The sequence below is a fragment of the Macrobrachium nipponense genome, chromosome 29 (assembly GCF_015104395.2).
Source record: "Macrobrachium nipponense isolate FS-2020 chromosome 29, ASM1510439v2, whole genome shotgun sequence".
NCBI lineage: Eukaryota > Metazoa > Arthropoda > Malacostraca > Decapoda > Palaemonidae > Macrobrachium > Macrobrachium nipponense.
In genome coordinates, this window is record NC_061092.1 from 4,714,499 (window position 1) to 4,741,573 (window position 27,075).

At 43.9% G+C, this 27,075-nt stretch overlaps 1 protein-coding gene across 1 annotated transcript in view; it reads left to right on the forward strand.

The window, feature by feature from the left end:
- Window positions 1-27,075, forward strand: part of LOC135206055 (uncharacterized) — a 53,970-nt gene that overhangs the window by 10,422 nt on the left and 16,473 nt on the right. Inside the window, exons 3-8 of the mRNA XM_064237244.1 lie at window positions 809-971; window positions 1,366-1,470; window positions 2,005-2,290; window positions 23,983-24,137; window positions 25,598-25,776; window positions 26,703-26,811. Coding sequence (XP_064093314.1) covers window positions 809-971; window positions 1,366-1,470; window positions 2,005-2,290; window positions 23,983-24,137; window positions 25,598-25,776; window positions 26,703-26,811 — 997 coding nt within the window. The remainder of the gene's footprint in view (window positions 1-808; window positions 972-1,365; window positions 1,471-2,004; window positions 2,291-23,982; window positions 24,138-25,597; window positions 25,777-26,702; window positions 26,812-27,075) is intronic.

The following is a 27,075-nucleotide window of genomic DNA, read 5'->3' on the forward strand; positions in this document are numbered from 1 at the left end:
CTTCTTTCGTATACTAATGTTAGTAATTGGTTAGGTGATCGGTTGTGCTTAAGGCTCCTTGCAATTGGTAGTGATAGGCTCTGGCATGTAAGCGGGTTGATCCCCATTGACCAGATCCTGCTTGGATTCTGCCAAGTAAGTGGACTCAGTTCCCATTAGTAGACCCAAGAGTTTCTTTTCAGCCATAGGTCGCGCACGCCCTCGCTGAGACTCTTTAGGCAACGCAGACTAATAGACAGTAACTATCAAGTCTTCTGCCTAAATCAGGTAAGAACCGAGTTTTATATTATGTATTCCTTTAACATGTGTTGTCCCCACTTTCTAAGTAAGTATGTGTCTCTTTCCCTCCACCAAGGGTGTCAATCAGCTAAGTATATATCTGGCAGGGAAGTTCATGTACAAAAATGATATTGTTAGTATACAATAAAGTTTTGTACATACTTACCTGGCAGATATATACGATTGATGGCCCGCCCCCCAGCCTCCCCGTTCAGGAGACAGGTGGAAGAAAATAACCTGACAGGAAATGGGGGACTGGTTTCTTACACCGCCTCCCAGCGGCGGGTAAGGTAGATCACCTGACCTACCTGTAGCGTGTGCCGCGAGTTTTGAATTTTTCTGTCGTGACGTCGAGACCTAAGCTAAGTATAATATCTGCCAGGTAAGTATGTACAAAACTTTATTGTATACTAACAATATCATTTTAAATAGGAAGCCCTTTTCAACCATACTGTACAGCACCATGTATTTTGATATTTTTTCCACAGTACTACTGAACAGGAACTAAATGTAGATTTAATCTTCGCAGGAAACACATGAGGAGTTGTAAAAAAGAAGAAGTCAAAGTTGAGAAGACTCCCCTGTTCATGTGCTCATTTTGTAAGATGACATTCAAAACTCGTCCTCAAATATCACAGCACTTTCTGAAGTGTTACCATAGTCCATATCGGAAGACATCGTCTCCTATGAAGGTTTGTTGTATAGTTTTTTGTCATATGATTTAGTTAATCTCCATGGTTTCAGCACAGAATTATCCATGCACTATACCTTACACCCTGTTAAAACTATGGTTTTTTAGTGATGTTTATTGTTTGGACTGTATGATGTTTTTTTACCCAAGATTTAAAATTACGTTACATTGCAGATTGTAGCTAATTGTATGGTAGTTTGATGAAAATTTAGCTTAATGAGTGTCCTGGTTTCATGTAGTGGACCAATGCAGTTACATGTTGTGTTTAATACTTTCCTGCAAGTTTATCATCTGCACATGTACTGTGTGTCAATTATTTACATTTTCATGTCAGATTTATTATGTTGAATAAATTTTTGTACGGTCTCTAGGTTATTGTATGTTGATATTTTCAGAGGAAAGGTGAATCTGAAGGTGATGGAGGTCCGGCCAAGCGAGGGAAGATTGATCCTGTGTCTGTTGATCCAGTATTGGAACAAGCTGTACAGTTCAGATGTCAGGTAAGCATTGGTGGAGTTTTGTGAAATTATTTTGCTATCAAACCAGTTAATGTTTTATTTTTGGAAGATTGTTGTTTTTAATTGGCGGGTATTTTAACTTGTCCTTTTCTGTCTGAAATCATAATGTTTTACATTCAAGAGTTCTTCTCTTGATATCATTCCATTTTGATTATAAGTATTTATTGTTTGAAAATGTGGTGGTTATTTCTTGTTGGCCTCTTATTTTCTTGAATATTTGAATGATTTTTAATGCATAAAATTTGTTACTTAGAGTTGAAATATTTCTTATAACATCAGAGGGGTATACAGTATGTTTTAGCATGCACGGCTCGTAGCTTATGATGGATTTTCATGTTAAGTTTAAGGGTTATTTCCAGATTTCCAACTTACGTTGGTTGTCTTTCCTTAATAGGCCATCATTTGTGGTAAATTTGTCATGCAAATTTTTGTTTTTTTTATTATTTCTCATCTTGTAGAGGTCACAAAATTGTGCTGGTTTGTACAGATGTTAATTGTAGATAAAATTTGCACCAGGACTGTGACCGCACCTTCAGTAAGGAACGTCAGTATTCAAGCCACATCAAAAAGTGTACCAAAGTGTCCGTTCATGACCTCACTGGAGCAAGGCCCATCATTGACGGTGAAGAAGAGGAAGAGGATGATCCAGAACCCCAGGAAGATCCCTTTGCTGATCCTGACCCTGTGCCAGTTGTTTCTAGAAGAGGGCGGGGGTTAGGGAGGCGTGGGAGACCTCCTGGGAGAGCTGGTGCAAATGCCAACAGGGGAGGAATAAGAAACTCAGGGGAACTCTTTGAAGGAGGTACGTACAGCTTTAGTTCATTTTGTTTCGGAAAGAGTATTTTAAATAATACTTGGTTATTTTAATGTTTTGTTTGTTTTTAACAGTAATGTTGGTCTGGCTCAGATTTGACTTATTATGCAGCATAGGGAACAAAGAATTGAAATATCTGTAAAGTGAAGGAAGAAATTATTTTAGACATTATACAAATAAGAATTATGGAATTTTAATATTGCAATACACTCCCTGAACACCTGAATTAGCCCTGGTCACTGACCAGCCCGAACTATATCCCCACATATTTACCCACTAAGTGGGTAATTCAACTGTCAGTGTTACCAACACTGCAGGTAAAATCTAGTCAAATGAGTTACCTGTGTTACCGTTGGCAACGCTGCCACCAATACCGGCCACCAGAGGCCTGTCTCCTCAATTGTTTCTTGTTCGCCATGCTGTGCGGATCAGTCCCACATCAGGCGAACTTTTGGTCATTTAGCCCGACCCCACAGAGTTTTTGTATTTTGGATACAGATTACGCCCTTGGACTGTGATTAACGTCTTTCTCCCCTTTCACTTTGGATAGCTACTTTGTATTCGCTATGGATAAGTTAGAAAATAAACGTCCCCGTCTGCAAACGCCTTTGCTTCTACTTCATCTACAGTTCGACGATTGAGAACCGCAAGCTTCCGAGTGGGTAGGTTCTGCCGGCCCCCCCGGCGCGGAGCAGGCAGTGTTGACAGCAGATTTCCCCTTCCCTCGAGGTGTAAGTTCTCAGGATGATGAAAATTTAGGTCAGATACAGACGAGTAAGGATAATAGGCTACATGGTGTTTAGGAAGAGAAGTGCAGGCTTCTTTGGGTCGGTTTTCTATTATAAGTAGTAGTTTCATACATTCAGCTTACCTGACAGATGTATACATAGCTATCGACTCCGTTGTCCCCGACAGAAATTCAAATTTCGCGGCACTCGCTACAGGTAGGTCAGGTGATCTACCGCCCTGCTCTGGGTAGCAGGACTAGGAACTATTCCCGTTTTCTAATCAGATTCTCTCTGTCGCCGGTAGTATCAACATTGTTGTTACTTCCTCCTGACTGGAATTCTTTTTTCACAACGCTTTTGATCATCTTTCAACTGATTTTTGGTGACGTACTTGGATCGTTGTTTGGCATTCGCTATCGTGGACTGGTTTTTGGACTTCGCTTTGGATTTTCGTGAATATGTCTGATTCTAGTGTTAGCTTCAGAGTGTGTGTGAATGAAGGCTGTAAGGTGAGGATTCCGAAAGCTTCGGTAGATCCTCACACTACATGCAGTGGTTGTAGAAAGGTTGAATGCTCAATTGAGAATACGTGTAACGAGTGTGAAAGATTGAGTGCACAAGAATGGAAGAATCTGACTTCTTACTTGAAGAAGTTAGAGAAGGATAGAGAGAGGAAGGCGGCTTACAAAAGCCGGAAAATGTCTAGTAGTTCTGTAGCTTCTTCTTCTTCTCTTAATTATGCCCATTCTGTTTCAGCCCGTTCACAAGTTTATCCCTCTGATTCCGCCTCAGAAATAACGGAACTCAGAGCTTCCCTTCAAAAAATGCAGGAGGAGAAAATGGAAGCATTAGAAGGTAAGAGAAGTGAATGTGGTTTCTCGAGTGATGTTAGTGTCCCCCAGTGTAGTGGAGGGGGCGTCTGGTCGTCCCTGCGACGCTCCCAGGCCTAGACCTCTTCCAACTCCCTGGCCCAGAGGAGAAAGGAAAGTCGAAAGCCTTACGGGGGTCGTGGGGAATCCCCAACGATCAGGCGTCCCTTCGGCAGAATCGTATGCATCTCAGTCTGCCAGGGACAGCTATAGAAAAAGCGTCCTTCGTGAGTGCTTTTTCATCTTCTAGTTCGCCTTCTCCGAGAAGAGGATGGAAGGAATCGAAGCTTTCACGTCCGCTAAAAAGGAACTGGAAAGAACCTCCTGAGCTTAATTCTAGCCCCGAGCGCTTTCTGAAGAGGGAAGGCGCCTTCGGTAATCAAGAAAGCTAGAAAGGATTTAGATCCTTGGAAGGGAAAAGACTCTCGAGCGCCTTCCAGATCTCCTTCTCCTGATTCGAATGAGCCTTCGACCAGGAGAATTTTTGATGAATGTACAGGAGCAAATAGCGTCTTTGGTAGGAGTACTTTCTAAGGAGCCTACTCGTAAAAAGGATGACAGGCTTCCGATTAAGAGATCCAAATACCGATCTCCTGTCGGGCGCGACGAACCCTCCAGGGGAGTTGTCGCACAAGCGGCCATCTCTGGGGGGAGCGGTGCGTTAGGCAGGCGAGATGTGGGAAAGGAAGTAACTCCTACCAAGCGTCAGGCGCCAAGTAGGCGCAAAGAGCCTGACTTTACTGTAGATCGTTCTAGGCCCAGATCTTCATCCAAGCAACAAGAGCCAATTGGAGAAGAGAGAACTCCTGATAGGAGTATAGCGCCCGCTAAGCGCAATATACTTGCTATTCGAAAGGCGCATTCCATGAGCGATACTCCTACCAAGCCTCAGGAGTATTCGGAACTAGATGCGCCTTCCGTAGGTCAGGAGTATTCGGGAAGAGATACTCCTGCCAAGCGCCTTGATTACTCTGGCCTCGATACTCCTCCCAGGCGCCAGGAGTATTCTGGACTTTTTACTCCTACCAGGCGCCAGGAGTATTCGAAGCGTGATGCGCCTACCAAGCGCCAGGAGTATTCTGAGCTTAATACTCCTAACAGGCGCCAGGAGTATTTGGAGCGAGATGCGCCTTCCAGACGGCAGGAGTATTCGAAGAGTGTAACGACTGTCAGGCGCCAGGAGTATTCCAAACAGGTTACTCCTACCAGGCCTCAGGAGTATTCTCAGCGAGATACCCCTGCTAAACGCCAGGCGCATTCTCCGCGTGAAGAGCTTGACATCCGGCAGGAGTCTAACAGGCGTAGAGCAGTGATACGTGACTCTCCTAATGATAAACGTAAGGAGAGAGTTACTCCTAGCCCATCTCCTTATAGAAGTGCTTCTTCTTCGGAAAGGAAGAAATCTAGAGAGGAGACAGAGGAGGGAAGGGAGCCTTCTCCTTCCGATCCTATTAATTTAGATGACGTCTCGGAGGACGAAGTTACTAACAGAGAAGGGCTCTCGAATTACAAAGTTCTTTCTGCTCTTCTCTTAAAGGGAATATGAGAGCATTAACTCCAGCCGCTCCTCCTTCTCCTCGCTCTCTATTTTCAAGTACGAAGCACACAAGTCTTCGTCTTTCCTGAAAATGAAGCCGGCCATATCCATGAAAAGGGCCTTACAATCTCTGGACTCCTGGATCAAGACTAAGAAGGAGTTAGGAAGGACGATCTTTTGCATGCCTCCCGCTAAACTAAGGGGCAGGAGAGGCATATGGTACGAAACGGGAGAAAACATGGGATTGTCTCTGCCTGTTTCAGCTGAATCGGACTTCTCCAGTCTCGTAGACTCGTCGAGGAGACATGCCGTTGAATTCAGCAAAAGCAACATGGGGTCTTTCGGAAATGGACCATCTCCTCAAGGGACTTTTTCACACCTTAGAAGTATTTAACTTCCTAGATTGGTCCCTTGGGGTCATTGCTAAGAAGTCCCATGAAAAAGAACAACTAAGCCCCGAAACCTTGCATAGCATCCTTACATGCATAGATAAGGCGGTTCAAGATGGATCGGCGGAAGTGTGCTCCCTCTTCGGTGCGGGAATACTAAAGAAGAGAGCGGTTCATAGTGCCTTTCTCACTAAGGCCGTCTCTTCCTTCGCAGAGATCCGCTTTGCTGTATGCGCCTCTCTCTGAGCATTTATTTCCTTCGCAGTTGGTGAGAGACATTGCCCATTCGCTAACTGAGAAAGCCACTCAGGATCTTTTAAGGCAATCCTCAAGGAAGAATAGGCCTGTGGCTAGTGAGGAAAAGAAAGCATCTAAGCCAACTCAACAACAGCAGCCCTTTCGAGGCTAGATCCATCGTCAGAAGGAAATCATCTGAAAAAAGGGGAAGATCTGCCTTCCGTCCCTTTAAGAAGGGAAAATGAGAAATCTTTCCTCCAGACACCTGTAGGAGCCAGGTTACAATTCTTTGCGGGAGCATGGGAAGACATAGGATCCGATCCTTGGTCAATGTCAGTAATCAAGAAGGGTTATTATATCCCATTCAAGGACAGACCCCCCTTGACAACGTCACCGAGGGAACTGTCTGCCAGATACAAGGACCCTGTTCTGATGGATACTCTTCGTCAAATGGTGGAGCAGATGTGGGGACAAAAGAGCAATAGAGCTGGTACTGGATCAAAGCTCCCCGGGGTTTTACAATCGCTTGTTTCTCGTAGCGAAAGCCTCGGGGGGATGGAGACCGGTACTGGATGTAAGTTCGCTGAACAAATTCGTACAACAACAGAAGTTCAGCATGGAAACGTCTGCCTCAGTACTTGCAGCTCTCCGTCAGGGAGATTGGATGGCGTCTCTAGATCTTCAAGACGCATATTTCCATCGTCCCGATTCACCATTCGTCGAGGAAGTACCTTCGTTTCATGTTCGAGGGGGAAGGATCTATCAGTTCAGGGCCCTGTGTTTCGGCCTTTCTACTCGGCTCCCCCCAACCCCAAAAGTCTTCACAGACTTGATGAAAAATGTGTCAAAACACCTTCACATGAAAGGGATAAAACGTCTCCCTATACCTGGACGACTGGCTCATCAGGGCCAGTCTCAAAAGCAGTGTCTGGAGGACCTGTCAACAATCCTGGATTTGACAAAGACATTAGGATTAATCGTGAACCTCGAGAAATCCCAGATGGTCCCCAGCCAGAACGTAGTTCTATCTGGGGATTCAGATGGATTCTCGGGGTTTTCGAGTATTTCCTTCTCAAGAGAGAGTAAGGAAAGGCTGTGCCACAGTATTGAACTTCTTAGAGAAAGAGCGTACTTCAGCGAGGGAATGGTTGAGCCTTCTGGGGACCCTTTCCTCGCTCGAACAGTTTCTTTCCTCTAGGAAGACTGCATCTCCGTCCGCTTCAGTACTTCCTGAGAAGCAGTTGGAGTTGGAAGACAGGACAGCTCTCGGACACGTTTCCGATCTCATTAGAAGTAAAACAACAGTTAAGGTGGTGGTTGACCCCCTTGGAAGAAAACAGAGGAGTATCCTTAGAAGTTCGGAACCCAAACCTGACATTGTTCTCAGACGCATCGGACGACAGACGTTGGGGTGCGACCTCTACCAAGGAAGGTCCGAAGAAGTGTCAGGCACCTGGTCGGAAGAGCAGGTGTCATGGCACATAAATTGCAAGGAGCTCTTTGCGATTCACCTCGCGTTAAGGAGCTTCGAGCAGATAGTCAGAGAACAAAGTAATTCAGATAAACTTCCTGACAATACGACCGCTCTGGCTTATGTCAAGAAGCAAGGAGGAACTCACTCTTTCGCCCTATACGAACTGGCAAGAGATCTGCTGATTTGGGCAAATCAAAGGAATGTGGTCCTTCTAACGAGATTTGTGCAAGGGGAGAGGAACGTGAGAGCGGACAGACTGAGCAGGAGGTTCCAGGTCCTTCCTACAGAATGGACCCTCCACTCGGAAGTCTGTCAGACCCTTTGGTATCTTTGGGGAAACCACAGATAGATCTGTTCGCCACGTTTCTCTCCAAAAGGATAGACACATTTTGCACCCTGGTAGAGGATCCAAGGGCCTATGCTTTAGACGCCTTTCTCCTGGACTGGTCAGGGCTAGACGTGTACGCTTTTCCCCCATTCAAGATTCTGGGGGAAGTAGTCAGAAAGTTTGTGGCCTCGAAGGGAACCAGAATGACTCTGATAGCCCCATATTGGCCCATCCCCGAATTTGGTTCACGGAGGTGATGGATTGTGGACAGTGGACTTCCCCAGATCTCTTCCAAACAGGATAGATCTGCTCAAACAACCCCACTTCGAGAGGTACCATCAAAATCTACCTGCTCTTGCTCTGACTGCCTTTCGACTATCGAAAGATTGGTCAGAGCGAGAGGGTTTTCTCGCAAGGCGGCAAGCGCAATTGCTAGAGCCCGCAGATCATCTACTAGGCGAGTGTACCAATCGAAGTGGGAAGTTTTCAGAAACTGGTGCAGGTCGAAGAAGCTGTCCTCTTCCAATACCTCTGTAACCGAAATTGCGGATTTCCTTCTTTTCCTGAGGGAAAAGTCACATCTCTCTGTACCAACAATTAAAGGATACAGAAGTATGCTTTCGTCAGTCTTTAGAAACAGAGGCTTAGACTTGACGAATAATAACAAAGATTTGCAACGACCTCATCCGCTCTTTTGAAACGTCCAAGTCAGTAGAGCCTAGGATTCCGAGCTGGAACTTAGATGTGGTTTTGAAATTTCTATCCTCGGAAAAGTTCGAACCACCTCATACGGCTTCATTCCGTGATATCACTAGAAAGTGTATATTTCTTCTATCTCTGGCTACGGCTAAAGGGTCAGCGAGTTGCACGCCCTTGAGTCACGAGTTGGTTTCAAAGAAGATTCTGCGATTTGTTTCATTCCAGACTCTTTTTTCTTGCCAAAAACGAGAACCCTTCGAATCCCTGGCCTAGGAGTTTCGAGGTAAAAGGACTTACTAGCCTAGTAGGCAGAGAAATAGAAAGATCACTTTGTCCAGTTAGAGCACTGAAATTCTATCTGGACAGGAAGAAGCGGTTGGGAGGCTCACAACATGGTCTTTGGTGCTCGGTAAAAGACCCCAAGAGACCTATGTCTAAAAATGCTTTGGCCTTCTTTGTTAGAAAGTGTAATTACCAAGGCTCATAAGAACTGCCCAGAATTGACTCTTTTTAATCTATTAAGAGTAAGAGCTCATGAGGTAAGGGCAATCGCGACATCAATTGCGTTCCAGAGAAATATGTCACTGAAAAATATTTTGGACGCAACCTATTGGAGATGCAACTCAGTATTTGCATCTCATTATTTAAAAGATGTGCGAGTAACGTATGAGAAATGTTTTTCTTTAGGTCCGTTTGTGTCAGCACAGACGGTTCTGGGTAAAGGAGAGAGCACCGATCCTTAAATATGTGTACGTAACCCTCTTGTCGGATGTGTTCTCGTGTTTCCTGTGCATGGGAGTGTCAGATGTCGCACTGGCGGCCTTCACTTCGCTTCATTGGGAAATCGAGTGACAGCTGACTATTAGAGGGTACAAAATTTTTATTTTTGTATGTATGAGTTTCGAGTTTGTGGTTGTTTGCTAAGAGTTTGGGGATGACTCTTTGGCAATCTTAGAACTAACACGGGTTAGGATCGGGTGATCGGGATCGGTTGTGTGCTCCTTAAGAAGGCGTGTTGTCATATAAGTAAGGATTTAGCAACCCCCTTGACAAACGCCAGTTAGGCTCTGCCGAGTAAGTGGATAAGACCCCATCGACAGACCGGCAAGAACTCTTGGCCACAGATCACTATCTCGCTAAGGCTCTTGAGATGAAGCAGACTCCTGGGCAGTAGCCACGAAGTCTTCCATCTAATAAGGTAGGAACTAAGGTTTATTTATACCTACAACATATGTTGTTTACCTGTCTAGTCAGTTAGTTAGCTGTCTCTTGCCCTCCACCAAAGGGTGTCAATCAGCTATGTATATATCTGACAGGTAAGCTGAATGTATGAAAATGATATTGTTATGATACAATAAAGTTTCATACATACTTACCTGGCAGATATATACAATTGAAGACCCACCCAGCCTCCCCGCAGGAGACAGGTGGAAGAGAGAATCTGATTAGAAACGGGAATATTTTCCTAGTCCTGCTACCCAGAGCAGGGCGGTAGATCACCTGACCTACCTGTAGCGAGTGCCGCGAAATTTGAATTTCTGTCGGGGACGACGGAGTCGATAGCTATGTATATATCTGCCAGGTAAGTATGTATGAAACTTTATTGTATCATAACAATATCATTTTATAGAGGGACAGTGTCCTTAGAGCCTCTTTGGGTTTTTCCTACTTCGAGTTCCTTGCATCAGAAGCTTTTTAGGCCATGGTTGGTCGTTCAGATCTGGTTTCGGGTCTGTCAGGTTCTGAAGGTTTGAATACTGCTCCTTTGTCTTTAAGGTTACTTTCCTCTACTTTTACGATATGGTAATTATTAATATTAACTAATTCTCTGTTCAATGCATATTGACTTAAGATAATTCAGTATGTAGAGAAATCGACGATAATTCATTATGTAGAGAAATCTAATAAATTAACTACGGCTAGCCTAGTGTTCACGATGATATATCGTATGCATATACAGTAGCCTAGCCTAGCCTAAGTATTTGCTGTATTACATATCGGCTGAATGATTTTTATAGTGGCTAACGCTGTAGGCTCAAGGCATTCTGACTTCAGATTATTCAGTACAGGTGTAATTGAAAACGAACGAGAATCTGATCTTAGGATAATTCAATATGAATGTAATCGAACAGAGTGAAGATCAGATTCTGTCTGACTAAAGCATTATAATTGTATATATGTATCATCATAGCATAGTATAAATACTAACTCGGCAGTCATTCCCGCTCTGGAATCAGCTGATGGCGAATACGGGTTTGTGTCGCCATATCCACCTCATTCTTGTCCTGATTGGCTAGCGTGACTAACGTAACAACTCTTCCTCACTTATGCCACGTTTGTCGTCTTGAAGGAGACGTGTTTTCAGCTATGTTGACATTTAACATAGTCAATAATGGTATCTTGTGGCATATAATCAGATGTCAGATATAAGGAATTCATTTGTGTATGACGTCTTCATACGTTTAACAGACTAATTGCCGTCAGTAATTACATTGTGCTTATGTCAATTACAGTTACGTTCATTTTCACTCGTTTTCATAGGTAATACGAACCTTACACTTTATTAATCTTTTGTCGGTGTGAAAACAACAGTAATGAGCTCTTTCATGCTATTAATTTCTTTTACCACGGCTGCGTTTGAATTCGTACAAAAGCTTGGGACTTCTATCCTGGTTGCTGATGCATGTAATTTTGCCTTATCAGCTTCAGCTACATTTATAACATGAATACAGTAATTACCTTTGCATGCGGATGAATACAATAAACGGATGTTGCTATCGGATTCGATTACTGTCGCACATGGATCAATACAATAAAGTGATGTTGCTATAGGATTCGATCGCATTAGCAACAAGTTCTCACCTTTTAACTTAGAAGAGGGTGCATATTTATGGAAGTAGAGATGTTAGACGATTGGCCTAAATTCTATTTTAAACCCAACAATCTCGCTGTCTGATGCATGATGCTGCCTACGCCAGCTGCGCTAGAGATATAGGAAGACTTATTTGCAATGTAGTGCCGATTTTAAATACTAACCCCATCGTAAAATCGAAGTAATGCAAGTCAATTACTGTAGCTTCAATACGAACTGTATTCACGATCACGTCTTGAATAATTTTCCTGATTTTCTAATGATTCTCAGATTATAGTGGGGAACAGAGTCGGTCTAGTTTTCTCTCTAGCCCAGTTTTTCTGTTAAAACTTATAATGTCTTTACACAACCTTCTTTAGCTGCTCATTCTTCGGATGTCGCTTCGGAGTCTTCTCGCTCATCCTGTTTTTTTATTTGCCAATATCACAGCAGAGCCAGAGTTTTCATTGTTTCATCCTGAAATTTGGAGATGATTTCAATCTCTCTCTCTCTCTCTCTCTCTCTCTCTCTCTCTCTCTCTCTCTCTCTCTCTCTCTCTCTCTCTCTCTGGGGTTAAAGGAAATAATTTTGGAGGGGCTGCCTTCGTAGCACCTTCCACTCTCTCTCTCTCTCTCTCTCTCTCTCTCTCTCTCTCTCTCTCTCTCTCTCTCTCTCTCTCTCTCTCTCTCTCTCTCTCTCTCTCTCTCTCTCTCTCTCCGGGGTTAAAGGAAATAATTTTGGAGAGGCTGCCTTCGTAGCACCTTCCACGGGTCCTGTAGTTCTCCGCCTGCTGATGTTGATGCTTCAAGGCGGTATCCGCAACTCCGTATTTTCATCCTTACTTGTTTTGAGACGTAATGTTTCCTCCGTAGTTCTTGAGGGGCTACGGCAGTTGGAGATTCATCTGCACCATCGTTGACTGTATCGATACCGGTTGTCACCACCCACTCCTTTCATAGGGTAGTTAGTAATCTTCCTTCTTCATTCCCATTTATATACCTTAGGTATGTGAGACGTAACGTGCTTACCGTGGTAATTGCTGGGGGCTACGGCCGTTGGCTGTTCGTCTGCATCGTGGTTAGCACCTTTTGAGCCCTTGGCCCCCTTTCTTAGGGTAGCTGGTAATTTCCTTCTGCGGCTCCCATTGGTTCCCCAGTTTGTAACCCGTTATTAAAGCTCTATGTACCGCACAGTTGGTTCTCCACCTGCACAATGTCGGCGCTAGGTGCTCCGGTGGTTACTCGTAGTGACTTCTCTCTCTCCTTATTTTCTCAACTTTTTCCTGCTGCTTTTCTGTTCCACCTGAAGGGGTTTTCAAGGTGGGTTCGACCTTGATTCCGTGTCTACTGGGAGTACTTCTTTCCCTCACATGCTCCGGACTCCAGTCTAGGTTTAGTATTGGTAACGGGCGTTAGTCGGATCGCGTTTTGCGACCTCTTCGCTCGTATTGGGTGTTGCTCGCCTATTGTAGTCGTCCCGGTCTCGTGTCATAGTCACTGGTGAGTGCGGAGTTTCGCAGTTAATTGAGACTGGTTCAAGGTTAGGTCATCGTCTTGGTTGGTACACATTTGGCACAACAGTATGGGAGTGACTCTCATGGGTGGGCGTTCAGCGCCAAGGCATATTCGGCTCAGGCGTAACGTTATCATCACTGGGTAGTGAGGGTATGCGCAGTCGAGTGACTAACTCTTACAGGTTTTGCGGAACTGGTGACAGTTCGCTCTTGTGAGGGCGTGGACAGCGGTCGACAGCAGGGGTTACATCATCATGTCTAGGGGGAGTGCGGGTTGCGCAGTCGAGTACGACTTGCACAGGAGTTGGTATATCGTTGCGCAATTGGATCGGTAGGCTCAGATATGATGGGATCTTGTATGTTGTTTGGTATCGAGCAGCCAGGCGTAGTAGGTTCCATGTTCTTGGGTGCTGCTCTTTTGGGGGTTTGGCTTTTCTCCTTTTTCCTGTTCCGGCGTGGCCAGACAGGTCTGACAGAGGATAGATACCTTTGAAGAGAGACTCGTTTGCTAGTTGTGGGTTTTTGTTTCTCTGGCGAAGGAAGCAAGTATAACGGATTGTGGACTTTGTCCATTCTCTCTTTCTGCATTCCAGGCCTCGGAGGAATCTCAGTTAATTCAAGTGATGTTTGATACGTTGTATTCAACCAAACCAGCAGTCTCTCAAACATTAAGTAGGCTGATCTGGTTTCAGCGAGTCGGGCAGTTTTTGGGGAAGGACTTAAGCTAGCATCACTTTTCTGTATGAGGTAGCGGGTAACTCCTCTGCCGGAGTCCAACTTCCGGTTTACGAGTCAGTTGAGGTTTTTCTCTATTGGGTTCCTTCATTGATTCGTGTGGTAGGGGTTACGGATCATGAGGCTCGTATTTGGAAGACACCTTTCACAGCCAGTGGGAGGCCTTGTCCCACTCTGTGTGGATGTGGTGAGAGTTGATGGGTGTTTCTTTGAGCCTGGACTGTTTGATAACCTCTTAACTTTGGTTTCGAGGGGGTTTGCATACCAGACTAACATTTCTGAGGGTTATGCTATGTTCTTGTCAAGGAGAGGAGGGACTATTGTTAAATCATTATCTCAGCGCTATCCGGACACTCATAAGAAGGGGTTCTTAGTCAATCCAAGGGCGCAAAGTATCGCAAAGGGCTACCCTTTGGCTTCCGGAGGAATGTTTCGCTGTTGGCGATTGTGTAGGTGGTTATTTGAGAGTCGTTGTGGTTTTTCACAACACTCTACCTTAGGGAATTTCAGTTTCTTCAGAGAGGTTACTCTCGGGGTCCTGTCGTTGCGGTAACTCGGTTTTATAGTTGGCTTGGTAGAGTTAAGGTGTTAGAAGTTTAGGGAGGCAGTGATAGTCTAATGAACTCTAGTGTTTCTGTTTGTCAAGCTTAGACAGTGTGTATTGTCCCTTAGGCCCTTGAGGTTAGGCAGATCCGGATGGTCATGTTGGAATAACACTACAGTGATACCTCGAGATACGAAATTAATCCGTTCCGAGGCGGCCTTCGTATTATGAGTTTTTCGTATCTTGGAACACATTTTACATGTAAAATGGCTAATCTGTTCCAAGCCCTCCAAAAACACCCCAGTAAATTATATTTCCAGGCCTAAAACACATGTTCTAGGGTTACAACGCAGAGCCGACGGAAGAAATATGACTCCAAAAAGGCAAAATACTGTACATACTTGAGTAATATTCAACTGCATGTGATGTTCAACCCCATTTTTACTGCATATATTAGGACTTTAGCATATGTCCCTTAGCAATAAGCCTAGCCTATGTTAGCGGATGCTACTGTAGCCTAGTCTATTATTCTGACATTTAAACCTAAGAGCTAAAAGCTTAGAATATGCCAATAAAATGTATAAATAATCAGTATGTACTCATTTTAAATAATTATTAATTAATCATTAACTATAATACACAAACAAACAAAAAACAAACCTTCCAATCGATTGTTTTCATTCAGCTCTTACCCGTCTTACGAGAATCGAACGAGCGCCAAGCAATCATTTTTCCTAGCACACAGTAAGCCATAAATTGTCATTATTATCTCTCCTCAACTAATGAAACTACCAAACAGTATAATAACCATTCATTTCTATTCTTTATTCTATCTTTACCTAATGTTTTTTTTTTTTATTAAATGTATTGCATGAATAAGTTTTTCAATTTACAGCATCCTTTTATCAATAGAATACTTAAAGCACAAGGGGTAGATGCTGACCAATAGGAGAGCAGGACCTTATTGGGTGACTAGCATCAGGAACCAATGGGAGAGCGGGAGGATGGTGGCGAGTTTACTCAGTTGGCGGCGCGGGAGTTTTAAAATTGTTCTCGGTGGTCCGGGCGAATCTCGGGACTTTACAGCAACAACCTTTCGTATCTTGAAAACTTTTCGTATGTAGAGCAGTAAAAATTTTCGCATTGGCTTTCGTATCTTGAGTTTTTCGTAAGTAGAGCCTTTTGTATCTCGAGGTACTACTGTACTTCTTCAGCACAAGTCATCTACATCAGTGAGCAGTAGAGAACTGAAGGTCCTGCACACTCAACTCCTCCTCCATACATGAGAGGTATAGAATACCACATGGGAGGTTCTTCAGACTCAGGCGGTACCTTGGACTCGACACCGACGGTATGGTACTTCCTCTGCAAGCATCCTCACCTACTGAGCTGGACAACCAGGTGAGGAGATTTGTTTTTACCTCCATGAATAAGAAGTATAGCTTATCACATGGAAGGTACTTCTGACTCAGATAGTACCTTAGACTCAACACTGATGTTGAAGTACTTTCTTTGCAAAATCCTCACCTGCGAGTTAGATAACTAGGTGAGGATACATGCTTTTATACATGGTAGGTTGCTTATGAGTTACCTGCGTATGTTCCGTGGACAGATCGGGCTGAATGAGATTGATCCCGCCTTCGAGTAAATGTTGTTAATTGGGCTAATTAAGGTGTTCAGGGAGTGTATTGCAATATGAAGTTTTCATAATAAAACTAATATTGTAATACTTACCTGAACGCCTGAATGATTCCCACCCTCCTCCCCACTTCAATTTGATAATGAATGATACAATTGAGGAGACAGGCCTCTGGTGGCCGGTATTTGCGGCAGCGTTGCCAACGGTAACACAGGTAACTCATTTGACTTGATTTTACCTGCAGCGTTGGTAACACTGACAGTTAAATTACCCACTTACTGGGTAAATATGTGGGGATAAAGTTTGGGCTGGTCAGTGACCAGGGCTAATTCAGGTGTTCAGGTAAGTATTCAATATTAGTTTTATTATGAAAACTTCATATTTTGAATATTGTCATATACTGTCTAGTGTTTTGTAACATGCTTTTGACAAGTTACCCAAAATTTCCTTTAATAGTTTGATCACAGAAGTTCTTGTTACAGAGAGAGGATTTCATTGAATATTGCTGTTAAGTGTTTTTTAAATTGATTTGTCTTTACATTGGTTCAAGTCATTGTATGTACTATTCCAATTTCAGATTAAGTATGATAATACTTCTATCTTGACATGTAATGAGGGTTAGTTTTGCCTCACTTTTATTAAATATCGGGACCAGTGTTTTTAAAAATGACTTCGAAATTGTTGACACTGATAATTATTTTTGAAAGGTGTATTGTTCATTATTATTCCTATTTGACAGAATTTTTAGATTGGAATAACTTGTTCGTCTGTCATAAGGACTTATAATTAAACATCGTGTGATTTTATACATTCAACTTCCCTGTCAGTTATATACTTAGCTATAGACTCCGTCGTCCCCGACAGAAATTCGAATTTCGCGGCACACGCTACAGGTAGGTCAGGTGATCTACCGCCCTGCCGCTGGGTGGCAGGAATAGGAACCATTCCCGTTTTCTAATCAGATTTTCTCTGTCGCCGGTTCCGGCAACATCGTTGTTGGTTCCTCCTGACTTGACTTTCGTTTTTCATTGCCGTTGATCTTCTGGGCTGTCTTATTTGGTGACGTATTGGATCTTTGGTTTGGCATATGCGTTTGTGGACTGTTTTTTGGACTTTGCTTTGGATTTTTCTCAGGATGTCTGACTCTAACTATGCAATTAGAGTATGTGTGATTGAGGGTTGTAGCGTGAGACTACCGAAGGCTTCGGTAGATCCTCACACTGTATGCAAGAGGTGTAGGGGGAATGAATGTTCTGTATCTAATACGTGCAATGAATGTATGAACATGAGTGAGGAGGAATGGAAGACTCTAACTTCCTACTTAAGGAAGTTAGAAAAGGATAGGGCTAGAAAAGCTTCATCCAGAAGCTTGAGTAGGTCTTGCTCTAACGAGCCAATTAATGTAGTAGCACCTAATCCTCAAGTAGTTGTTGCTTCCTCCCATACAGTCTCAGCACCTTCTCCCTTCACAGAAAATGCAAATTCATCCACAGAAATTGCAGATTTGAAGGCTGCCCTCAAAAGGATGGAGCTTAAAATGCTAGCTCTCGAAGGTAAGCAAAGTGCAGTGGAAAGCGATTGTAGTGTTCGCAGTGCAGTGGAGGGGGCGTCTGATCGGCTCTGCAACGCTCCCAGGCCTAGACCTCTTCCAAGCTCCCAGGCCCAGAGGAGAAGGAATGTCGAAAGCCGTACGGAGGTTATGGAGAATCCCCACCGATCAGGCGTCCCTTCGGCAGGATCTGTGACGTCCCAGACTGCCAAGGATCGCCATTGCAAAGGCATCCTCAAAGAGTGCTTCTCCTCTATTGGAATTTATTTTAATTTCAATCTTACTTATATTTAATAAACAAAACAATTATTCAACAACCAAAACAACTTACATTAAAGAGTAGATCCACTAATAAAACTTTGTGACATTGCCGTACATTACCTTTTTCCCTAGACATGGCCAAAGATACATAATAATGTAAAGCACTTATCACAGATGTTGATGTTGACGTATTCCAAAATTGTCGTTGTCTTGGAGTTAGAACGTTCAGTTTTGTTCAGGGTTAATTTCTTATTACAATGTAGATGCCGACCTTGCTAATGAGAAACTCTTACTGTAACTGTTCGCCGTGGCTATGGTAACCTCCGAGGTAATTTACTTCTTACCTTTGACAAGTACATATTACGCACGTGCGAACTTAAGCCCTATTAGGCAATTACTAGCTTAAGTAATTTAATTCATAAGTTTAATTTTATTATTCATTTTACTTATCATTAACGCTAATAGTTACTATACTAAATAGCATTAAGTTATTTACTTTTAATTTATTAAGAAAAATAAAGCTTCGAGTGAAGCTAACAACCGAACGGCTATTCCCCACAGTCGGACACAAATATCAATCCTTTCTGATTTCTAACACCTCGTCCGATTCGTCATCTCACAGATGAGGGTGGAGTTCGGACGATCTATCGAGTCCTCTCACGAGGAGTTGGAAAGCTCCCATATTGGACTCGAGCCCTGAACGCTTTCCAGAGGATTCACCTAAGGATAGGAAGAGAGCCCTGGTTTCGCCCACTTTCGGCTCGGAGTCACCTTCGTCCTCCAGACCTCCTTCTCCTCCTTCTGACAAGGAGAAGGAAGATACGACTACTAGAATTCTCCTAAATATGCAGGAGCAAGTCTCGTCCTTGGTGGGAGTGCTCACGAAGGACCCTCCTCGGAGGAAGGACACTTTTCTTCCGGTTAAAAGATCATCTCGTCCTCTGGAAGTTCCATGCTACAAGCGCCTCTCCTCTACTCCTCGTCCGAGGAGCGCGGCGCCAGCTACAAGGGAATCTTCTGACATTCTTCAGTCTCCTGTCAGACTTCTGCCAGTGAATTCAGGATCCTCGGACAGGCCCCAGCCGCGCTCCAAGCGCGAGATGCCTTCTTCAAAGAGCGAAGCGCCAGCCAGACGCGAGGCGCCAACCAGGCGTGAATCCGAGCAGGCGTGAGTCTCCTGACAGACTCAGGCATGCATCTAAGCGCTTGGCGCCAGGATCTCCCACATCGCCTTACAAGAGAGAGGTCAACCGCGAGGCTCCTCTTATTAGCTTTTTGCAGGGTCAGCCATCTCCTGGCAAAGGCGCAAGATGTCGCACAGGCGGCCATCGTCTTTGTCAGGATGGTTCTGATACTGCGAGAAGCCCTTCTCCAATTGGACAGAGGACTGTTGTAACAGGCAGCTCCTCTCAATGTAGGCGCTCTCCTTCGGTTGATCGCTCTTCTCCCATCAAAACGAGACAGGAGCTTGAGGAGATTTTGGACGAAGAAGTACCGGGGGGGCGGGTCTCTCTGACTATAAAACCTTAGTGGCTCTGTTGCTGCAAGAGTTTGGAGACTCCCTCAGTCCTGCCGCCCCTCCTTCTCCTCGTTCTTTGTGTTCGAGTACGAAGACCTCTAAGTCCTCCTCCTTCCTGAAGATGCGCCCTGCCATTTCAATGAAGAAAGCTCTACAGTCTGTTGGATCTTGGCTCCGCACCAAGGAGGAAGCTGGAAAGACTGTCTTTGCCTGCCCCCCCTCTAGGCTTTCTGGGAGGAGAGGCATTTGGTATGAGACGGGAAGCCAGGGGACTGGCTCTCCCTGCGTCGGCGGAGGCGAATTTTTCCACGCTTGTGGACTCAGCGAGGAGACACGCCCTGTCTACAGCCAGAACCACATGGGGAATGTCGGAAATGGACCATCTCCTCAAGGGATTATTCCATGTCCTGGAAGTTTTTAACTTTCTGGACTGGTCCCTTGGGGCGTTGGCCAAGAAGACTCAAGACCCGGACTTCCTGAGCCCCGATGTCCTGCATAGCGTCTTAGCATGCATGGACAAGGCTGTCCAAGACGGATCTGGGGAAGTGGCCTCACTTTTTGGAGCAGGGATCCTCAAGAAGAGGGCTCTTTTCAGCTCTTTTTTCTTACAAAAGCTGTCTCTCCTGTTCAAAGGTCGTCCCTTCTTTACGCCCCTCTGTCGAACCAGCTTTTCCCTTCTCAGTTAGTGAGAGACATTTCTCACTCACTCACTGAGAAGGCGACTCAAGATCTTCTGGTTCAATCCTCGAGGAAGACGAAACCAGCTGTTCCGGTAGTGAAGAAGGAGTCCCATAATCCACAGCCGCCCTTTCGAGGAGGTTCCTCTTCTCGATCCTCCTCTAGAAGGAAAGGACCTGAGAAGAGAGGAAGGTCATCCTTCAGACCGATTAAGAAGACTAAGTGACATGTCAGTCCTCCAAACACCAGTAGGTGCCAGGCTTCGGAAGTTTGCAGAAGCATGGGCTGTGAGAGAGGCAGATTCCTGGTCCCTCTCTATCATAAGGAAGGGATATCTCATCCCCTTCAAAGACAGACCTCCCTTAACTTCTACCCCAAGGGAACTGTCTGCGAAGTACAAAGACCCTGGCCTGAGAAGAACGCTTCTGCATCTTGTAGAACAGATGTTGGAAAAGGAGGCCATCGAATTAGTACAGGATCCACACTCCCAAGGCTTCTACAATCGCCTGTTCCTCGTCCCGAAAGCCTCGGGGGGGGTGTACTAGATGTGAGCGCACTGAACCGGTTCGTAGAGAAGAAAAAATTCTCTATGGAAACAACAGCCTCGGTTCTTGGGGCTCTACGTCCTGGAGATTGGATGGTCTCCCTGGACCTGCAAGATGCGTATTTTCACGTCCCCCTGCATCCTGCGTCAAGGAAATATCTTCGGTTCATGATCCAGGGCAAGATCTTTCAGTTCAGGGCTTTGTGCTTCGGCCTGTCTACAGCCCCTCAAGTGTTCACGGGCCTTATGAGGAACGTAGCACGTTGGCTACATCTGAAGGGGGTGAGCATATCACTTTACCTGGACGACTGGCTCATCAGAGCCAAATCGGAACATCAGTGTTTGGGGGACCTGGCAACGACCTTAGACCTGGTACGGTCGCTCGGACTTCTTGTGAACCTCGAGAAGTCACAGATGATCCCCAGCCAGAACCTTGTCTATCTGGGGATTCAGATGGATTCTCGGGGTTTTCGAGTTTTTCCGTCGCAAGAAAGAATTGTTCGAGGCTTGGAAAAAGTCTCAGCCTTCTTAGGGAAAGAACGGAGCTCAGCGAGGGAATGGCTCAGCCTTCTGGGTACCCTTTCCTCACTGGAGCAGTTCTTTTCTCTGGGGAGGCTCAACCTCAGACACTTGCAGTTCTACCTGCAGAGGATGTGGGATCGGAAGACAGGAGAACTGTCGGACTCCTTTCCAATTCTCCCAGAGATCAAGACCCACTTGACTTGGTGGTTAGCTCCTCTCAAGGGGAACGAAGGATTGTCCCTTTCAATTAGGAGCCCGCGCCTATTGTTGTTCTCCGACGCCTCGGAGACGATGGGGAGCAACACTGGGAACGAAAGAAATGTCAGGCACCTGGACAGGGGAACAGGTGTCCTGGCACATCAACGCGAAGGACCTTCTGGCTATACACCTAGCCCTAAAGTCCTTCGAATCAGAGGTCAGAGGTGTGGTAGTCTAAGTAAATTCGGACAACACCACGGCTCTGGCGTACATTCGAAAGCAGGGAGGGACTCACTCTTTCTCCCTCTACGAGTTGGCAAGAGATCTTTTGATCTGGGCGGAGGAACGAGGCATCACCCTCCTTACAAGATTCGTACAAGGAGTAAAGAACGTAAGAGCGGACCGATTGAGCAGGAAGAACCAGGTTCTTCCAACAGAGTGGACCCTCCACTCCAAAGTTTGCCTAAAGCTATGGTCCCTGTGGGGGAAACCGCAAATAGACCTGTTCGCCACGTTCCTCTCCAGAAGGATGGACAACTTTTGCTCTTCAGTCGAGGATCCCAGAGCCATAGCAGTCGATGCCCTTCTCCTAGACTGGTCGGGCATAGATGCGTACGCCTTTCCCCCATTCAAGCTTCTGGGGGAAGTATTAAGAAAGTTCGTGGCCTCGAAAGGAACGAGAATGACCCTCGAGATTGGTTCACAGAGGTACTGGAATGGACAGTGGACTTCCCCAGATCTCTTCCCGAAAGGACAGATCTGCTCAGACAACCCCACTTCGAGAGGTTTCACAAAAACCTCCCCGCTCTCTCCCTGACTGCCTTTCGACTATCGAAAGACTCGTCAGAGCGAGAGGCTTTTCGCGAAAGGCTGCCAGCGCAATCGCCAGAGCCCTCAGGTCTTCAACCTTGCAGGTTTATCAGTCGAAGTGGGAAGTCTTCCGTAGATGGTGTAGGTCGAAGAAGCTGTCCTCCAATACCTCTGTGACCGACATTGCTGATTTTCTTCTCTTCCTAAGAGAAGAATCGCATTTGGCTGTTTTCACCATCAAAGGATACAGGAGCATGCTCTCCGCTGTATTTAGGAATAGGGGCCTGAATATAGAGGAGGACAAAGATCTTCATGATCTTATACGGTCCTTTGAGACTACTAAGACTAGATCCTCTCGCCCTCCTAGTTGGAATCTCGACGTGGTCCTCAAGTTCCTTACTTCGGACAAGTTCGAACCTCCTCATCAAGCCTCGTTTAGAGATCTCACAAGGAAATGCATTTTTCTTTTGGCCCTCGCAACTGCCAAGAGGATTAGTGAAATCAGATTCTCGTGTAGGATTTAGAGGAGACTCAGCAATATGTTCTTTCCAACCTTTGTTTCTGGCAAAGAACGAGAACCTTTCTAAGCCCTGGCCCAGAAGCTTTGAAGTCAAGGGACTTTCTCCTCTGGTGGGGAAAGAGATAGAAAGGTCTCTGTCCAGTCAGAACACTGAAGTTTTATCTTCAGAAGAAGAATCAACTTGAGGGTTGCCGTCAGAGTCTCTGGTGTGCGGTAAGGGACCCGAAAAGACCCATGTCAAAGAACGCCCTGGCCTTCTTTGTGAGAAGTGTGATCTCGGAAGCACACGATAAGTGCTAAGATGACTCCTTTAAGCAGCTAAGAGTGAAAGCGCATGAGGTGCGAGCCGTTGCGACTTCGCTATCTCTCAATAAGAATATGTCCATGAAAGATATTTTAGCTGCTACATTTTGGAGATGCAACTCTGTCTTTGCTTCTCATTACTTGAAGGATGTCAGAGTAACCTACGAGAGATGCTTCTCTCTTGGTCAGTATGTATCGGCGGATACGGTGCTGGGACAGGGAGCTGATACTGATCCTTAATTAATTTATTTTGTACATTTAACTTCCCTGTCAGATATGTACTTGGCCTTCTCCTGACAGGGGCGCAAGATGTCGCACAGGCGGCCGTCGCCTTTGTCAGGAGAGGGCTGGGTGTGTGTCTGACAGGTGAGTATGTACAAAACTTTACTGTATCATTACAATTTCGTGTTTGTTTAATGATGTGGTGTCGAGTTTTAGGGTTGTTTGAAAGGATGTTGGGGATAACTCCTTTCAATCTCAGTACTAACCCAGGTGTTAGGATCAGGTGATCGGGATCGGTATTGTGCTCCTTGATTATGCCATTAGGCAAGGTGTATTGTCATGTAAGTGGATTAGCACCCATTGACAAATGCCATCAGGCTCTGTCGAGTAAGTGGATAAGACCCCATTGACAGACCCATAAGAACTCTTAGCCATAGGTCACTACCTCGCTGAGGCTCTTGAGGCGAAGCAGACTCCTAGGCAATAGCTATGAAGTCTTCCGCCTAAACAGGTAGGAACCAAGGTTTTTTATATATTACCTACAATGTATGTTGTTTTTCCTGTCTATTTCAGTAGTTAGCTGTCTCTTACCCACCACCAAGGGTGCCAATCAGCTAAGTATATATCTGACAGGGAAGTTGAATGTACAAAAATGATATTGTTATGATACAATAAAGTTTTGTACATACTTACCTGGCAGATATATACTATTAAATGGCCCACCCAGCCTCCCCTCAGGAGACAGGGGGAAGAGAAAATCTGATTAGAAAACGGGAATGGTTCCTATTCCTGCCACCCAGTGGCAGGGCGGTAGATCACCTGACCTACCTGTAGCGTGTGCCGCGAAATTCGAATTTCTATCGGGGACGACGGAGTCTATAGCTAAGTATATATCTGCCAGGTAAGCATGTACAAAACTTTATTGTATCATAACAATATCATTTTTCCAGTTTGTATTTGTAATGATTTGGGAAAGTCTATATAAATATCAGTAATGTTTTCCTATTTCAGAAATACCTTCGCCCACATCTCGTGGTCTTTTAGTTGCCGATAACGTAGGGTTGGTTCGAAGCACAACAGGTTTAGCGCACACAGTTCAGATGGCACTTGAAAGTGCAATGCAAGATGGAGAACCACAGCCTTTAGCTATGGTTGCAGATTTTAAGGTAAAATGATCCTTGTAGTGTGCTAGTTCAGTATTTTATGGTATTAAAAGCACTTAGAATTTACAGATTCAAGTTTTTAGGTCACATTATCAGTTACTGGATGCATATCTTGCTTGCTGGAAATTTGAATTTGTATTTCACATATGAATGTATTCTTCAGTTTAAGAGTTGCAAAGATTTTTGTCTATTCAATAGGTCACGTGTTCACAATTGTACTTGCATTCTTTTATGAAAAGAAAGTGACTTGGAGCATCATATACCATATCTTTGTCCCTGGATATCTTTGTTGTTATATTTTTTGTAATCTGTTAGTGTTTGTTTCAGTCTGGTTTGAGGAGGGTGTACTATTAGGAAAAACATTGCAAAAAGTGAAGAAACGGTATATCATGATTAGAGTGTTAGCAGATTCATTTCTTGTTCTTGCACCAGAGATAGTAATTCCCAAATATGTATTGGTATACCATTATATACTGCTCTGGAGTCTTGGAAATGCAGTTTTGATTTGTATTTATTATAATGAGAGAAGGCATGTTGATATTGTGTACTGTACTGGCTTTAGTAGAAATTATGATGTATTATTCATTATATCAGCTCAGCCCATAGTGGAGTCAGTGCACCTCACGTGTTGCACTGTAGGCATTAGTTAAGCTTCTCTGCAGCATCTCTTTTGCCCCTAGCTACAAATGTTTTCATTCCTTTTACTGTACCTCTTCACATTGTCTTTCTTCCATTTGATTTCCCAAACTTAACAATTTTTTCATAGTGTGACTAGGAAGTTTTCCTCCCGTTATACCTTTCTCTATATTCCATTCCTAAATCAGATCAGTGTTGAGTAGGATACTTGCAACTCGTTTTTCAGAAATATCTTTACCAATACTTGGGGTACTGTTATATCTTTCCCTCAAATAATTTTAATATTCAGTAGTCATAATTTTAGTGGTATGAAGCCTTATTGACTTGGGGGAGGTGTAGTTGACAGTGTGCCTTTTATAAACCAATGTGTGCAATACTAGAGCTTGAGGTTCTATGCAGTGTTCCTTCAACTCCAGCTCTATTACCCGGTGTCATTTAATTCCCTGGGTATCATGCCACCTATAGTTCAACTCTGTTATCATTTTCATGCTCAAGCTTTCATCCTTTCTTTAAAATCATCCTGTAAGTAGGAGAAATTTGACTCTTCTACCTTTACAATACTACATTTGAGCCCCGATTATTTGCTGTTCAGCATTCACGGATATTTCTGTAGAACATTTTGTGACTAAATGTTTTCTGATGATAGTTTAAGGTATGTTGGGTGTTTCAAATATTAAAATAGTCAGTTGTAAGTGTTTTAGAGAGGGTTTTGGCATTCACAGATTCTCGGCATTCATGGTTGGGTGCGGTATGCATCCCCTCGAATACTGGGGGACGACTGAATACTAGGGGATGACTGTACAATGATCATAATGATGTTTTTACAGGGCGTACGGGGGAGAGAAAGGCCACCTCAGGCATGGTCGTTGGTCTGTTCCTTGTGCCAGAAGATGTTTATTACCAAAGTAGCTTTAGCAAATCACATTATGGCTGAACATGGAGCAGACTTAACTCACATGCGCAGTGTTTTGGATGGCAATGTGAAAAATAATCAGCCTCTTCACAGGTAAATATTTTAGTTTATGTTTGTTAGTAGAAATTGTAGCTGCACTTTAGTTGGTAACAGAATTGACTTGCCTTACCATCCAGGAAGATGCCCTCATCTTACTCTGCTTCAGCATTGTAGTAGACATCATTTGATGCCACATAAACAGAAGCAGTTGATTAATGATGGAATTGTGGTAGACTTCTTGACAACTTTTAGTCAGTGTGTTGGTCATTGATGAGATGGTGAATTACATTATGTGATTTTTATTATGGTCTTTACCACATTGGTAGTGCATGTACTGTAATATCACAGCTATGATGTTATTGTAAGATATTTTTAATCATATTAAATCAGTTTAGCTGAGAAAGAGCATTCGGACAACACATTCCTTGAAGAAATTTTGAAATGTTCAGTGTCTTCATTTATTAGAATTTTAAGTTATAGTAATTAACTGGAGCCTGATTAGGTTATATTAATTAACTAGAGCTTTTATGAAAATAAATCATGCACTAAGTGAACATTACAGAAAACCCAGTGACCAATTTATAATCATTGTAAAACTATCCATATTCCTTTGTAGTTATAGCATTAGGGCAGTATTTTTTGTTAGGCAAAGGTTTTATGGTCTGAAATATTGAAAGGACTTACAATTACCATGCACTCATTTCATTTAAGCCACAATTCAGTTGAATCAGAATGCTACGTAGTTGTTAGCAGTTTGTATCTAATCGTCACTTATATGGTGATATTTATAGTGTTTTTTAACAGTTTGAATAGCAAATACACTTGAGTGAGTAAAAATCTATTTATTTTTAAGGTTCATATATGCTATGTGGCCACCACATTTGTTCTAAGGTTGTGATGTAAACAGTGCTGTTAGTATTAATTTTTCAACTGTGCCAGTTTATTTGTTGCATGCATTAACAGTTCTGTTTTTTGTACAGATGCCCCATATGTGGCCTTAATTATCAAAATGAGGAGCAGTTCATTGAACACATGGTTCTGCAACACACTCAACGGTTACAGGAAACGTTTACGAAACTACAGGGACAGGTCAGTGTTTTTTTTAGTCATTAAACCATCATATCAAGTTGCATATGTATTTATTACATTGACAGTGCATGACACAAATTCTTTTTTATGATATATGATTTTTCTGTGGATGGTATGGAATAAATAATTTTCACTGACTGTTAGGTTGCTGTAAATTCTTTTATTATTGATGTTGTTGCAGTCAGAGCAGTTTGTAGTGTTACAAAATGGCTGTGTTAAAATTTCATCTTTCATCAGATTCTGTTACTTTATTACTTACTAGTC